General features: G+C 35.0%; 2 protein-coding genes across 2 annotated transcripts; one reads left to right on the top strand and one right to left on the bottom strand.

Annotated features, from left to right (window-relative positions):
- The first annotated feature begins 3,174 nt into the window (after positions 1 to 3,174).
- Positions 3,175 to 7,927, top strand: TAFII21 (TATA binding protein associated factor 21kDa subunit). Its single transcript, XM_086434453.1, has 3 exons — positions 3,175 to 3,287; positions 5,117 to 5,405; positions 7,358 to 7,927. The coding sequence occupies exons 2-3, from the start codon at positions 5,139 to 5,141 to the stop codon at positions 7,628 to 7,630; spliced, it is 540 nt and encodes a 179-aa protein (XP_086290579.1). The 5' UTR covers positions 3,175 to 3,287; positions 5,117 to 5,138; the 3' UTR covers positions 7,631 to 7,927.
- Positions 7,928 to 9,639: 1,712 nt separating this feature from the next.
- LOC147410360 (putative GTP diphosphokinase RSH3, chloroplastic) lies at positions 9,640 to 15,678 on the bottom strand. The gene is made up of 6 exons (XM_086434421.1): positions 14,703 to 15,678; positions 14,428 to 14,613; positions 12,351 to 12,811; positions 11,266 to 11,424; positions 10,829 to 11,183; positions 9,640 to 10,104 (listed from the first exon to the last, which is right to left on the bottom strand). Exons 1-6 carry the CDS (start codon positions 15,372 to 15,374, stop codon positions 9,802 to 9,804), a joined length of 2,136 nt encoding a protein of 711 aa, XP_086290547.1. The 5' UTR covers positions 15,375 to 15,678; the 3' UTR covers positions 9,640 to 9,801.
- Between the last annotated feature and the right edge of the window lie 761 nt (positions 15,679 to 16,439).

Genomic DNA, 16,439 nt, shown 5'->3' with positions numbered 1-16,439 from the left:
CAATTTATAAATAATACGCTTACAAATATTATGTCATCTTGAAATATGTAAAAGGGAGCATCTATTTGCACACATAAAAAATACTCTATGTACCCACTTACTCGTACACACTTAAAAAGTAAAAATGATCAACGCCCTGAACTACCAAACATGGTTTTTAAATTCGATATCGCATCTCGTCTTGTTCAACTCCGATATCGAGTCGTCTCGGATGAGTTTTTCGATACGTTTGAGATGTCTCATGAGATAACTCAAAAACTTGAACGTGAGACATAAAACTCGGTCAAAAAATGACTTTGTGAGTTCGTCTCGTTCAGCTCTGATACTGATTTAACTCGGGCGATACGTCTCGATCTCGGACGAGTTTAAAAATCAGGCTACCAAATGAAATAGATTTTTATTCTCTATGAGCCCACCCACCGAATCAATCTTTTTCTTCTTCATCTTTTTCTTTCTCTTTCTCTCTCTCATTTCTTCTTCTTCATCTTTTCATCTAAAAAAATATCAAAGAGGGTTTTAAGCTTTGATCTTACTTATTTTTTGTACCCTTAAGACATCCAATCAAGTCAAAGTCATTCACGTGAAAAAATTCTATTTGATAGTTACCTATCAAATCAATTTTGTAATGTTTAATAGAAAATTTAGTTCGGTAGGTACCTATGAAATCTGTTTGGTAATATTTGATAAGGTATCTATCGAACAAATCTATCAAAAATCTCGGAGTTCGTTGATAAAAAATCATCGTTTCAAAGATTTTACTAGTGATTTTTCCACCTTCCTTCGAGATTAAATAAATGAAAAAAAAATCAAAAAAATTAAATAATTTGAAAAAGAAATCCTAAAACCTAATCTCCATTGATTTAACCTCTCACAAAACTCAAAAGGAGATGAATATGAAGAGAGAGAGAGAGAGAGAGATTGGTATTCAGTATGTTAGGATGTGTGCATTGAGAATTTTAGAAAATGGTAAAAATGTAATTTTATTTTTGTACATCTTATGATTATTTTTGTAAAATGACTGAAATGCCTATATCACATATGTTTAAGGTATCGCGTACGTTTTCAATATCGTTGGCATGTACCCTTGACCTCAGTCTATCCTAATAGACTAATTAAAATGATTGAAATGCCTTTATCTTCCACATGTGCCCAAAGCCCTTCAGTTTTCTTCCCACTCCCAATCATTTTAACCTCTTGGGTAAAATTGTTTTACCTTCAATTTCAACCTTTAGGTTCTATCCACTTCATCGTTCAAATCTCCATGCAAGATAGGATTTTGGAGAAGTCAAAAATGAATAATTTCTAGTAAAAAAAAAAATCTAGGATTTGTTTCACAAAGGTAAAAATGCTAAAGTTAGATTGAAAATGATGGAATGAAGATAAAGTTGAATAGATAGAAAGTAGTTTTCCATAGAAGTTAGAGTTTGAAAATAACTAAAGTTGGGAAGAAAAATCATATAGAATTTTTGGAAGAGGAGGAACGATGAAATTTTGTATAGAAAAATCTAAGATTTTCTACAAAGGGTCAGCGTTGGGTTGAAAGTGACGAATTGAAGACAAAGTTGAATAAATTAAAATTAATATATCATGGAGGTTGAAGATCATCAACATGACTGATTTTGAAGATCAGAGTATTCGATTCATTTTATTTGTCTATTCTGGAGGCGAGATGATTGTTAGTTTCAAATCGTTCGGAAAAAATTAAGGCATCTTTTATTATTAATTAAATATTTTATAAAATATTTGTGCTATAAGTACTTTTAAAAAATACAATTGAATTTTTGACATTTATAAAAATAGTAAATATCAAAATAACCTATACTTTTCATTAAAATATAAAATAATTAAAGATAATTTAAAAAATTGAAGGTTGTGGAGAATGTTAACATCCCAATGAAACATTGGGTGTTAACAATCCCATATACATAATTTTTTTTTAAACATTTATTATTAATAGAAATGATATTACGCGATTACAACGTATATTTATGAAAAAAATTTATTTTTATAGTTTTCAATTATTATTATCAAGCTAGAGTGAATCGATAGAAGTCGTATTGACTAGCCCGAGTCAGATTGGATAGACTGAATCAATCTAGATTCCCTAAGATGGGGTCTTGGCTTCACCTATCCATGGATGGTCAAAAATTCAAATTTGGATCTTTTTTAAGATTCGAATATATTTCAGATACAGATTTGGATGATACTAGATTCGATTGGATAATATCTAATCCGATTTATAATATAAATATTATAATTATATTTAGAAATATTCTATCACCACACCAACTTTTTCTGATATATAAATCACCATTGAATTAACACTTTCGGGTGGTGTTAGTAAAAGTTGGTGTGACAATTGTACCTCTCTTATATTAATATATTTTTGGGTGATTTAGACATGTCCCCTATGTTTTGCTGAATATTAGAGATACCTCTTATGTTTTGAGACTGATCACATGCATCCCTTGACCTCAGTCTTCTAAATAGACTATAAGGAAAAGACTCAAATGCCCTCATCTTCAACCTCTAGCCAAAAATCTACATTTTTCTTCTCAAAATCAGTCTTCTCCGGGCTCTCCAATCTTGACGGTATTTGCTCTACTTTATCTTTAATTTATCATTTTCAACGTAAAACTAATTTTTTACATAAAACCCTAGATTTTTCTATCAAAAAAATTCTACCATTTTCAATTTTCCCAAAAATCTTACTTCATTTTCTCCTCAAAACCAATCATCTTCAAGCTCTTTAACCTTTAGGATAATTTTAATCTAGTCAACCTTATCTTCATCCATCATTTTCTACCTTACCTTGTTTGTAGAAAATCCTAACTTTTTTATCTAAAATTTCATCATTTTATAGTTCCTCAAAAATTGTATCTTGCCTTGAGATTTAAAGGTTGAAAACTTGAAGTAAATAAAATATTAAGATAGATGGTGAGGGGTCAAAATTTTTATACAAAAAAGTTGAATATGATTGGTTTGAGAAGAAAAATCTGGGTTTTTGACTATAGGTTAAAGATGAGGGCATTTGAGTATTTCCCCTTAGTCTACGTAGAAGACTGAGATCAAGGGATGCATGTCATTAATTTCAAAACATAGGGGGAATTTGTAATATCCAGAAAAATCTAGGGGGACATGTCTAAATCACCCTATATTTTTCTTTTAAAACTTGTTTTTTTTTGTGCGTGTGTTTTTTCTCATTAGTTTTCTCCTCTCTACTCTGAACCGAAGCATCTCGTTTTAGGGCTTGCGAGCAACCACCATCTTCTCCCTCGAAAACTCTCGTAATCTCTCTCTCTCTCTCTCGCTAATGTTTTCTTGGTTTTGTGTTTCATATAAAATTAAAATTACTAATCTTTGTTTCTTCAATCCTAAAAAAACAAAAGACCAAAAAAGAAATTAAATTATAACAGCAGAAATTATCATGTCCAAGCCCTAGAATTTTTGTTCAAAATTTATTAAAACTGTTATTGTAGTTGATTTCATGACATTATTCTCTTTCCATAGTTGCATAATAGATAAATTTGTTTCACTGTTTTAGTCTTAAATTTAAGTATAAAAATGGCATTTTTTATTGTTTTAGTTGAAAATAATCTTACTTAGTTGGATCAAGAAAGGAACCATTTTTTTTCCTTTTTTATTTTTTGGGGATAACTATGTATTTGGCAATTCGGTACTGGGTTTCGTTTGGCTCGTATTTAAAAAATCTGTTTTTTCATACCAGCATGATTGTTTATAAACCAAGAATATGAGTACTCAATCTGAATTTTATGCGAACTACAATCATGATAATTCAAAGTTGTAGGGATTTGGGTTAAGATTGTATTTTATGATTTTTTACTTATTATTTTGGGATTGACATATTGTATGAGTTTTGGATTCGTTATTTTATTACAAGAAAATGGAATTACACCAGTGTGTAACTGGCAACATACATATTAAAGCCATGATCGGATGCAATGTTAGAAAAAAAATAATTATATAAGGCTAAACACAGTGGGATCAATGTCTGACAAACATCATGAAACATAATCTGGTTCTGGGTTTAGCACCATCGAGTTAAGATACCTGTAGGGACGTGATTTTCGACTATGGAAAACCTTGTCACTACGGAAGTTTGGAGTCATGGGTTTTTTGAAAAAAAAAATTAGGATTTTGAATTATTCGGACTTTTTGGGCTTTGTCCCAGGCTTTTTGAAACTTTTTTGTGAGTGGGCTTGCGCAATTTGGGGTGTCTACAATACCCAAAAGAATATTATGGAGAGAGAGAGGACTCTTTGGAGTTTGGTTCTGTTTGCCGTATGTTGGGACTTGTGGAAAGAAAGGAATGGACACCTCTTTGAAGGAAAGAAGCACTCTATCTGGGAGGTCATATGTAGCATTTTAAGCTTGGTTTCTTATTGGTGTAAGCAATTCGAAGAGTTTAGAGGTTTCTTTTTTTGAGGACTTAATGTGAAGATGGGATTTAGTCTGTAGAGAAAGTGCTAAGCAGTTTGCTTGTTGTATATTTGAGGACATCTTTTCCTCCTTTTAAATAAAGTTTGCTTATCAAAAAAAAAATCTAAGCTGGGACTCCCCTCCAGAGCCTTAAATACAATCATTGGTCTTAGATACCCGAATTGTACAAGTGTTCAAATCACTTTCTGCTAGTGAAGGAACAAAGCAAAATTAAGTTTTCCCACTTCACCCAAGTTAGACCCACTTGCAAACCCATTAATGACAGCTGTTTATAAATGCTCGAATGGAAGTTGGGTTGGGTTGGGTTTCTTCAATATGTTACGTCTGTCTATTTTGTGAGAAGTTGCCTCTTGAATGCCACAAAAAATCTCTCTTATTATCGTTTTTTTTTTCCATTCATCCATGAAGGAACCACGAAAGTTTAATTTCCCCCCTACTCTAGTCAGTAGAACCCCATGACAGGCCATTAATGTCAGCTGTTTATAAAAATGCTTATTTTGGAATTTGGGTTTCTTTTGAAGACATTACGTTTGAATACCTTTCTGAAAAAAAATTGCTACTTCTTTGCTTAAGTGGTTTCCTTTCATGTTTTAGAGGTTAAAAATGTTCAGTCAAGACGTAAGAGTGGCTACTAAGAATTGCCTTTTTGATACAGGTGAAATAGCCAATAAAGGAAAATGGTGGATAAGGATGAGATGGATGAGGAATTGCCGAGGGATGCAAAGATTGTGAAGTCATTACTGAAATCGATGGGTGTTGTGGAATATGAACCCCGTGTCGTCCATCAGTTCTTGGAACTGTGGTACCGATATGTTGTTGATGTTTTGACGGATGCCCAGCTGTACTCGGAGCATGCTAGCAAGCCTGCAATTGACTGTGATGATGTCAAGCTTGCCATTCAAACTAAAGTCAACTTCAGCTTCTCACAGCCCCCTCCGCGAGAGGTAATCCGTTCAGAATTTATTCTTAACTCCTTGGTTATCATTTGTTGACTTATTTATTCCTTCTTAACTGTTTCAACTGGCTTCAAAAAATTTATGCAATTTTATATGATTTCTTATAAAAATAAATTTGAAATACAAGTACTATAGAAGTGTGATGAATCACATATATTTTGCAAGAATATATGTTAATGCTTCTAATGGTAGCGAAATCGTTGTTTTTTCCTAATCACAGACACACACAATGTGCACACTCATTTCATGTATCCATGAATTCCCTTGAAACTCGGTTTCTGTTTTCGTTTTTCGTTTTTTAGCTTCTGGATTGGATGAAAATTACATAGATTTTCTTCTTAAAGGAATCTTGAAACTCTAAGCATCAACATGTGAGATAAGAGGTATGGGTTTCCTGCAAGATCGAATAGGGGAAATCTAAACCAACATTCCAAGGCTAGGCATTAGATCATATGAGGTATAATTTGCAATAACCTGCATGTTTAACTAAACTAAACTATCTAATATGCAGAACCAATACACGTTAGGAAATTTATTGGATACTTACAGAACATAGTTAATGTATAATCATATTCATATTACATATAAATATAATTAGCAGATTTCATAACCATTACAGGTCAGATCCATCTTCACCTCTACACAACAGTTACCTTTGATTTATCTTATCTCACATTAATTAAAAGTTTTGCCTAAGAAAGTCTTGCACTTAACCAACCATTTGAAGTCTATCATCATCTGCAGCAGTGCTTTATCCAACAATTTGTGCCTGGGGACATAACTCATGTTTCGCCATTCAATTATTTCTTCTATTAAGCTGTATGTCATCTAGTCTTCTCTTAAGCATGATTATTCCTCATAATTAACTTGCTGAAGTACACTACTTGACCATAGTGTGAATAACTATAGCCATGGAAATTGTGTTGAAAAAGATGCACTTGGATTGGAGATCAACAAGTTGTCTTTTTTAATGTAAAAAAGGCCTAAGCTGAAAGGAGAGACCCACTCACATCTCTATTTAAAACATGAATCTCTGTGAAACTCTTAGCTTCCCCTCAGAATGGATATGGGGTTACTTCAGGTTGAACGACAGTTTCTATCACAGCCCTTCTCCCCATATATGGGGCCTAATTCGAACATATGTAGGAGTCATGCAATTAGGAAGCATACGCTTCAGGTATGAGAGATGGATTAGCACAACAACCAACAAATTCTGGCATAAACTGCGCAGAACCTAAAAGAATTCTGATCAAAGGTCAAGTCTTACCTTGATTCCAGCGACAAATACTTGAACAAACTGAAACTTCGGAAGCAAATAAAATCAATGAACCCAATTATTGCAATTGCTTGGCTCTTTTTTTTTTGGATGGGTAAGCTGGACTTGAACCCATGACCTCAAAGTTGCTTTGCGATGTATCAAACCAACTGAGCTATGGGTCTAACAGCAATTCCAACCCAAGGCGTCAAATTTTGTCTTCAAATTGGCATCTTCTTCATTTTGAAGACTCCGAACAACTTTTGAGCTCCAACCAGCCCCATCTTCAAATCACTATTCATTCTCTAAAGCATTATTCACTCAGTCACAAAAATAAAAGGATAATATAATAGGTTGGGGGGAAAATGGCATTTAAAACATGTTCCAAGAAAAAAAAGGTCAAAACTGGCATTTATGAAAAAAAAGAAAGAGATATAATATGTATTTAAAGTAATGATAGTGGGCTTCACAATTCTCTCTGGGCTCTATATTTGAAGACGTGAACAGTGATATAAAGACAAAATCTTCATTTTGAAGCCCAGTTGGAGTTTGGTTTTGGAGGACTCTATTTCTAAATATAGAGAGATTTGAAACCCGGTTGCTGCTCTAAGCACAAAGTTTTAGAGCTCTTTTATCTAAAGAATGCACAACTATATTGAGTACTAACATGCTTATGGCTTATCAGGTTCTACTTGAGCTGGCTAGGAATCGGAACAAAATCCCGCTACCAAAGTCAATTGCAGGACCAGGAATCCCGCTCCCCCCTGAAGAGGACACATTGATCAGCCCAAACTACCAACTTGCAATCCCAAAGAAGCCACCGCCCCAAGCAATTGAAGAAACAGAGGAAGACGAAGAGGGAGCTAATCCAAACCCTCCTCAAGAGCAGAAGACAGATCAGCAGCAAAATACTCCCCAAAGGGTATCCTTTCCCCTTGCAGCAAAACGTCCAAGGTGATCGCTTTCCATTACTTAACATTTGGGATCTTTTTATAAAACCCTAATATCTAAATTGCATCTGGAAGCCAGTGTAAGGGGAAACGGGGAAAGAAAACTATTTGACCCATGGACTTTCAGGTTGTGATGATTGTGTTTGCTGTATTTCATATCAAAAATAGCATTACTGTTGTCCCTCTCTATAAGCTAATTGGCTATATGTAATTAAGGTGAAGTTTCCATGGGATTGTAATTTTTTTATCTTTAACTCTTTTTCACCATTGATTTTCTTCTCGATAGTGTTGATGTTTACCAGCTAGGCTACCTGCGCATTTTCCTTATGATTCGGTTCAATTGGACATTTTGAACTGTTGGGGCATATCAGACCACTCACAAGGACAGATTATTTGGTTTGGTAAGCCTAAAAAAAAAAAGGATTGATGAATGAGATAGGGAAGCAAGTGCTTACGATATTTCGGAAAAATGTGAAAAATGCTAATTTATGGCCTGCTCAAGATGATCTTAATCCAGACCAAGGAAAAACAACAACAAAGTTTTAGGTTGACCAAGTGAATCTTCTCTCTCCATTCCACTTTGTATATAGCCAAGTCTTTTATTATTAAATAAAAATGAGTTCTACTTTCACCATCTATATCCATGTTTTTTTTTCCGATTTTTCCTCTCATTCTTTTAGGACTTTAAACTAGAATAAAAATATTTTGATGGTACATTTCACATCAAAAAGAAAAAAAAAAAATTAAGTGAAAAAATATATAACTCATAATTTATGATAAATGTTGTGCAATATCTTCCACTAATGAAGGAAAATATCAGAAACTTCACACTCGAGTTTGTATTGTGTTGCAATCCAACATGTTTCAAACATGGGTACTTTAGCCATTGATAATAGATTTTTGACAAATTGATGTTTGCAACCTATGAGTAAAAAGGTTACATGAGAGTGACTGTCTGAATGATACTGCTTATGCATAATTTCAGTGGTCCAAGCTGCTGCACCATTTGAGTCTTGGGAGCCACAGATTCTTAGGCCTACAAATACCAAAAGACTTCAATCTACCAATTCTGACTTTTATAATCAATACTTGGTTGCAAGCAACCTTTGACCCTCAGTACATCCATGTACATGGACTCTATCGCCGAATTCTCCTTTGTTATTTAGTAAATGGTCACCAAGGTTGTTTTCGTGTATGACTGAAGAGAAAATAATGTTTTTGAAGGAAATCAAATTTGCAAGAAATGGTCATTAAGAAAATGGATTTCCATAGAGAACTTGTCGCTATTTGAGTGCACATAGAAAAAACGACAAAAAGAAAGAAATTTTTTTTGTTGTTTTGGCTCGAGGGTAATCGTGATTACATTAGAACTTTTGGATACTGAGAAGAAAATTATTTTCTTGGATGATCAGATTGGATGGTATATTTCCACTTAGACATGAAAACTGTCTTTTAGAGAGGTTTGATTTTCTAATGAGAATAGCAATCATAGACCTTGAAATCACATTTCGCCAAGAAAACCATTTTTCGACAATCATAGAGACCCTAACTAAGAATATAAAGACAAAACAGGCTGGAATACAGAGTTGATCAATGAAGTGCTCCATCAGACAACCTATTTGTCCCTTCATATGATAGCTATCTCCAGATAGGTAAAAGTAGAAGAGCTGTTAACGTATAAGAAACATTTTTTGATCCCTCAAAGCCTCAATGGCTGAGGGCAGCAGTTCGATAAAGAAAACATGATAGCCAACCCTCAAAGCAAGAGTGGGAATCAATGCAAGATAGAATTGCTGAAAACGTACAAGAAACATTTTATCCATTATTCATCAAGTATCCTGAGCTTTGAAGGCTGCCCAACAATGAAAACATGCACCTAAGCATTCCCGTTCACGATCAAGTTTGCAAATCATTCTATTTGAAATAAACCCAGAATCGTGCCTGGGTTTTCCACAAATCATCTAAATCAATTTGGGGATATAATGGGATCAAACAAACCACACAATGTAAATTGGGGGAGAGAATTTTGAATCCATTTGGTTGCTATTTCTTCATCCAGAATGTTTTGTTCTGTACAAATTTTTTGTTCATGTATACAAGAAGAATTGTGTACCAAACAACTAACACTACCCAGGATTACATATAACACCAATGGATTGGTATGGACTATGGATAAGGGTCATCTTCCCCAACCAGATCTACTGGTAGTCCCACTGCTTGAAGTCTTCAGACCAAGATCATACATTCGCTGAATCTCTTCCCTGTACTCTATCAAAGATTTATCAGATATTGCAGGAGTCAGATGCACCACATCCCCCATTTTCAACTTACGGGTTGGGTCGTTCACAGGTTCATGGTTCAGTCTCGGCCTTAAATCTTCTTTCACGGGGAACTTATACGGAGACCATCTCGAACTTCCACGCCCAACTCTTTCCAACAGATCCATCACTGTCGAGTTTGGAGGAAACTCTTGCACAGACATCTGTAACCACCATAGACCAGTCATTTAGATTTATTAGACAAATGGTTTCAGAAGCTCTCAGTAATACTGGACCACCTCCACTAGATCATATTCCGTCAAGCGCGAGAGGTGGTGCAGTGCCACTGGGCTGTAAACAGATTCTATACCAGTAGGGGAATAAAATGAGTAGGATTTTATCCGAAATCTGAGTGATCCAAATCCAAATTTAGCGGTTTGGACCATTGGAGTAGATCCGAATAAAAAATGGGTTGATATCCCTTGCTCCGAGTCTGATACAGATCCATCACTGTATCACCTAGATCCAAATAATATATTTCTTTGAAAATTATGTTTTTCAAAATATGTTTTTCTATTCCTTTAATATAGCATGAATTCTTATAAAATAAAAGAACTATAATGGTAAAATAAAATAGTATAATAATTAGAAAATAAATATAGCAAAAAATTGTTGAAAGCTCAGGAATTATCTGACCTAACTGACCTGAATCAAGTAATTTAATCAGGTCGGATCCGGATTTAGCGAAAGTAAAGTTATTCGAATATGGTTTTAACTAATAGTATATGAGTTGGATATGGATCAGGATATAAAAATCAGATTTGAATATGGATATAATAAGATCTGGTCTGAATCTGACCCATTTTAAGCCTTATTTACCGGATAGCAAAAAAAGAAGAAAGAACATTGAAAAATGAAAATAAAATAGAAAATAAAGAAAGCACTCACTTTCTCATTCTCTATCATGATGACAAAAACAGGCCCATCTTGGTCACAGTGTGGTGTGTATGAATAAGGACAATCATCAGAATGCCTAGGGAATGGGCAAGGTGGCTTGATTGGATCAGTACTGCCGAAGGAAGAAGTAGAATCTTTGCCCATAGTCTCACACTGCCAGGTGACTACCCACCTAGCCCATTCTACCATCTGAAGCACATACGAGGAGTACTTAGAGTCGCCTTCTTTGTATCTCCAATGAGCAGCAAATCCAAACTCGGCCTGTAAATGCATCTCCTTTGTTCGGATTTGAACTTCCAATGGGGCCATGTCTTCACCCATTACAACTGTGTGAAGAGATTGATAACTGTAGACGCAAATCAACAATTAGATTGAAGGAGAGGGAATGGTGAGTGCCATAATGAATCTTGCTGATTCTACATGCATACCCGTTGAATTTGGGATGAGTTATGTAGTCCTTGAACTTTCCAGGTACTTGGGGCCATAGCTGATGAACAATTCTAAGAGCCATGTAACAATCTTCCTTGTTCTCCACAATCAACCGTAGCCCATGTATGTCATGGATTTGATCCATCGTTAGCTTCTTTCTGCAAAGTGTGGCACACGTTAATATTAGAGAAGTCATCCTTCTTTCATCATAAAAGTACACATCCCTTTACTTCAACAGATCAATTATGATGAGTTTGCTACTATAGACAACGGTAAATACCAAAATTAAGGAGGGAATTACTTTAGAGAGATCCTATTTGCACCCCAACTTTTACTTATTACACCCCAATTTCTTCAATTATTTATCACACCCCAATTAAATATTAAAACACACTTTTCAAACATTACAAAGGTAACTTATAATCTCAACATTAACACTCGTTCAAACAATTTCAGTAGTTGTTTACAATTATGATTAGGCTCATATAAAATCCTAAACCCCAAAAACAGAAATCTAGCAAGAAAAAGATGAGGGCACCCCAAATTTTACTTATTCTCAACCATTCACTTATTTTCTTACTTTTAATTGGGTGTGATAAGTAAAAGTAGGGGTGCCAATAGCAGTTCTCTTACTTTAGAAATATATATATATATATATATATATATATAGGGTCCCGTTCACCACCCTACGCTTTACCAAACGTGTTTTGTCCTACATGGGTTTAGAAGTTTTGGAATAGGCTGATTTTTGGTGAGGATGATCTCTATGATGAGGAGATCCTCCTCGCCAAAAATCAGCTAATTCCGAAACTTCTAACCCATAACAAAAAATGGACGGTCCACGATTTTTCAACTTGTAAACATGGGGTTAGAAGTTTCGGAATGAGCTGATTTTTAGCGAGGAGGATCTTCTAACTGTAGAGATCATCCTCACCAAAAATCAGCCCATTCCAAAACTTCTAACCCATGTAGGACAAATCACATTTGGTAAAGCGTAGGGTAAAGTGTAGGGTGTTGAACATTTCCCATATATATATATATATATATATATATATAGAGAGAGAGAGAGAGAGAGAGAGCATACTTTAGCATCTTACAGTAAATGCTGTATAAGCTCTTGTGCCGCCCAGATAGAACATGATAAGAAACAGCTCTGTCCTTGAGAGCTTGCTCCAATTTCTCTATAGTCAAAGTAATCATTTCCTCGTCAAATGACTTCACAAGTTTGGAGGAGAGTTCTTCATGCTGATCTGGGTTGAGATGCTTGAAACACAGGTTCTCCAGCTGTTCCTTCCAACTCGAGATCCCAAGACGGTTGGCCAAAGGAGCGAATATCTCCAAAGTTTCCTTTGCAAACCTCTGTTGCTTGGCCAATGGCAAAGCTCCAAGTGTCATCATATTATGCAATCGGTCTGCAAGTTTTATGAGAACCGCTCTCGCATCTGCCATTGCAAGGAACATAGTGTGCAACCGATCTGCCTCAACAGTTTTGCTTGCAGTGTTGTTCTCTCTGGCAAGCTTGCTCAACTGGCTGAGCTTAGATACCTACATATATATAACAAACATTAATGACTCCTAGATCCATTCCCACATGTATACCAAACAATATGGATGCTTAGATCCTTCAAATCTATGTCAAAACTCAAAACAACACAGTCAGATGTAATGGGCACAGGGTTTTCTTTTCTTTGTATATGTACGAAACACTACAAACGAAATCAATCATATGGAAATGAATCTGAGCAGCAAAATCAAGTTTAAAATTCCCTACCATTGGTATAAGCTTAACGACAGAAAGAATTTCAAGAAAAGGAATGAAATTATAAGAAAATAATAGAAACGTAAGAAAGAAGAAAAATTGATATAAAAAAAAAAGGGAAGCATTTAAAAAAAAAAGAAAAAAAGAAATAAGAGGCACCACAACCATAAGATTATTTGTTCATTATTACGAAGACTTGCTAAGGAAAATCTGAAAAAAAAAGTTATCTACGTACACCCATAACAAAGCACGATCCCAAACAAACCTTACTTCAAATTAATTAAAAGAAATAGACAAAAAAAATTGAACTTTCTCCATAGAATCATGAAATCTGGGACTTTTTTGAAAGCCCAGGGAAGTATACCCTGCCCCACGACGTCTAAGGCCTCAAATGCCTTTTTAAACACTGCAAGACAATCATGCCCAAATTGACACCGTTTTAAAAGGTGAAAAAAGTTCAACATGCCCTGCATTATAGGAAAACCAGAACACTGTAAGTGCGTCAAAGATACAATACTGTAAGCACTTTCCCAGCTGGCACGGCAAATTCTTAGCCGAGTCAAGGAAGATATAAAGCATCTGTAATAAATCTCTTATCATGAAGCAACACCAAATGCTACATTTAACAAAAAAGGGGCACCATGGAACACCTAGATTACACATTAAAATAGAGAGGAAAAATTAATAGGAGACCCGGGGCTAATTGTTTATACATATGTTACCAAATTGGTCGGTACTAGTCCGAAACACGAACCGGTAAGAACCGAACCAGTTCGCAGTACGGTTCGTATTGGGTTCATAAAATCAAGCAAACCACGAACCCACTGAATTTTGATTGGCTTCGGCGAACCAAACAATTTTTTAATTGTTTAATGAACCAAACCAATTTATTATATTTTTTGCATTGCTTATATTTAGAATTTGGATTATTATGTTAATTTTTTTCCATTCAACTTAGAATTTTTTAACATTATATTTGTACTTATAACTTTTATACTTGAATTATATACATGCACAAGTGAACCGAGCTAGCAAACCAATCTAAACCAAGAAACGAATTATCTCTACCTACCCCTACAAACCGGGTGCATTCTAGAGTGGCGAACCACGAACCAGAATTCAAACCAAGTGAACCTACGAACCAGGTAACATAGGTTTTTACCCACAACTTTCTTTTTTTCCTATTTCTTTTTTTCAGAAGGTAAGGTAAGAACTTGAACTGGAAATCTCCAAGTTGGGGTATATTAGTTATGTCTTAATAGAATTCATCCAAATAGAAATTACAAAGAAAACAAGTTAAACATGAAAAGCTTTCTAATAGAATTGAATTTGATGATATGCAACACTAAGAAAGACAATTATTTCAATGGAAGCTTATAGTAACAACTAGAAATCTACATACCCCTTCAACCAAATCAGCAACTCCAGCTCCGATTGTCCTCCGAATATAATCGTAACTCATAAAAGAATCGTCAAGTGTGTCGTGCAGAAGTCCTGCTGCGACCACAGTAGAATTAGCTCCAATCGTTGCAAGTAAGATCCCCGTATGAACGCAATGCTGCAAATAAGGATCCCCACTCACCCTCATCTACAACAACAGAAACCAAAACTTATAAATCCAAAAAACAGAACAAACCCATAAGAAAAATAATTCTGAATTTTTCAAATTAAAATTACCTGTCCTCTATGCGCTTTCTCAGCTTCATAAAATGCCTTTATGACGACCTCATCGTAGAAGATCTTATGGTTCAATTGGGCATCTAAAAGTAACTCTTTTGCATATAGATCGCTACTAGTTTCAATGAAATTATCTTCCATGTTAAAGGTAAGTTCTTGTTCATCGACAGGAACTGAAGATGAATCTATATCTAGATCAACCCCAACCCTTGACGTCGCTGAATCGTAATCAAGAGATGAACCCAAAGCATTTCGAACAAACCCATTAAACATTCTATGATTGTTAGCTCTAAAAGAACATGAAGGGCTTCTCGAAGAACCAACACCAACACTATTGCAAGAAGCAGGGCCTTGGAACACTGATATAGGGCTCTGATCTCTACATTTATAAGACGAGTAAGAGAACGAACCACTCAATTCTTCTCCTCTTTCGTGCCAGATCGAACCCAAATCGTCTCCTCCACCGCTGAAGCTCGAAGACGAAGCGTGTCTCAACGATGATGATGAAGAAAACAAACAAGTAAGTCCCCCCATCATCGGTCTTTGAGGCGAAGAAGATGGAGTCCGAGGGTTCAAATCGAAATCAGAAGAAGAGTTGATCTGGCATGGATGAGGTGTCGATAAGATACTACTTGATGGACTCACGTAGAGAGCGATCGAAGGAACAGCCATGGATGACACAGCAAGATCTCAAATTAGGCCCTTTTTGTTCTTTGAATTACAGACCACAAGTTCAGAAACCCCACAAAATTTAAACGAATCAAACCCTAGAAATGAATCTGTACAGGATTTGAACACATAAATATGTCCAAATCAACCAAATTTGGGAGAGACGTATAACGTATGGTAATCTAGGAACGATATTTACAGACTTATAGAGATTCAAAACGAAACCCTAATTTTTCTGAGAAAGCGATTTGTGAGAGAGAGAGAGTCAAAGACGCTTTGATGAGAAGACGTTGGACCTCCGAAACAAAGAAGAAAAAAGCTTTGATTGCTCTCTCTCTCTCTCTCTCTCTTGCTTACCCGGCCAGACAAAGGAAAAGGTAAAATGACGAAAAAGTCCTTCGAAATTTACCAGAAATAACTGGATCTGGACTTACGCAGAACCGATTGTCATCCATTAATTAATTAAAATAATAATAACTGATTATGCGAGTTTATTATTTGGTGTAACGCAGTGTACGATATAATCATACGTAAGAATGAATCTAGCCATTTTACGTACTAAATACACCAATGATCTTACTAGATTTTGGAGGGATTTTGATTCAAAAGGTGTTTGGGTTGGATATATATTTATGGAGTTTGATTTTACTTAATTGATCCGATCCAACTCCACCGAGTCACAACCGTCCCAAAGTGCTCAAGTTAATTTAGAGAGCTGTATCCTCCAAAAACAATTAGAGTTGCTATTTGCACTCCAACTTTTATTTATTACATCCTAATTAAAAAATTAAAAAATAAGTGAATGATTCAGAAGAAGTAAAATTTGGGGTGTCAACAAAAACTCTATTTTTTTTTCTTTTTGTAGATTTCTATTTTTTGAGTTTTAGATTTTATATGTGCCTAATGTTTGAAGAGTGTGATTTAATTTTTAATTGAGGTGTAACAAATAATTTAAGAAATTGGAGTGTAAAAAGTAAAAAATTGGGATGCCAATAATAGTCCATTTAATATACCATTAGTTAATTAAGAGATTCTATTACCACATCAACTTTTGCTAATGCCAATCCA

The sequence above is a fragment of the Akebia trifoliata genome, chromosome 1 (assembly GCF_017979445.1).
Source record: "Akebia trifoliata isolate Shusen 1 chromosome 1, ASM1797944v1, whole genome shotgun sequence".
Classification (NCBI taxonomy): domain Eukaryota; kingdom Viridiplantae; phylum Streptophyta; class Magnoliopsida; order Ranunculales; family Lardizabalaceae; genus Akebia; species Akebia trifoliata.
This window is presented reverse-complemented; position numbering and strand designations above follow the sequence as displayed.

What these genes read in the sequence shown, in the direction of transcription:
- TAFII21 (XM_086434453.1), top strand. Translation starts at nt 5,139, where the DNA reads ATGGTGGATAAGGATGAGATGGATGAGGAATTGCCGAGGGATGCAAAG. An exon ending in CACAGCCCCCTCCGCGAGAG is followed by an intron (nt 5,406 to 7,357) that starts GTAATCCGTTCA and finishes ATGGCTTATCAG; the next exon opens with GTTCTACTTGAGCTGGCTAG.
- LOC147410360 (XM_086434421.1), bottom strand. Translation starts at nt 15,374, where the DNA reads ATGGCTGTTCCTTCGATCGCTCTCTACGTGAGTCCATCAAGTAGTATC. An exon ending in ATTTACTGTAAGATGCTAAA is followed by an intron (nt 11,425 to 12,350) that starts GTATGCTCTCTC and finishes CACACTTTGCAG; the next exon opens with AAAGAAGCTAACGATGGATC. An exon ending in ACTCATCCCAAATTCAACGG is followed by an intron (nt 11,184 to 11,265) that starts GTATGCATGTAG and finishes TTGCGTCTACAG; the next exon opens with TTATCAATCTCTTCACACAG.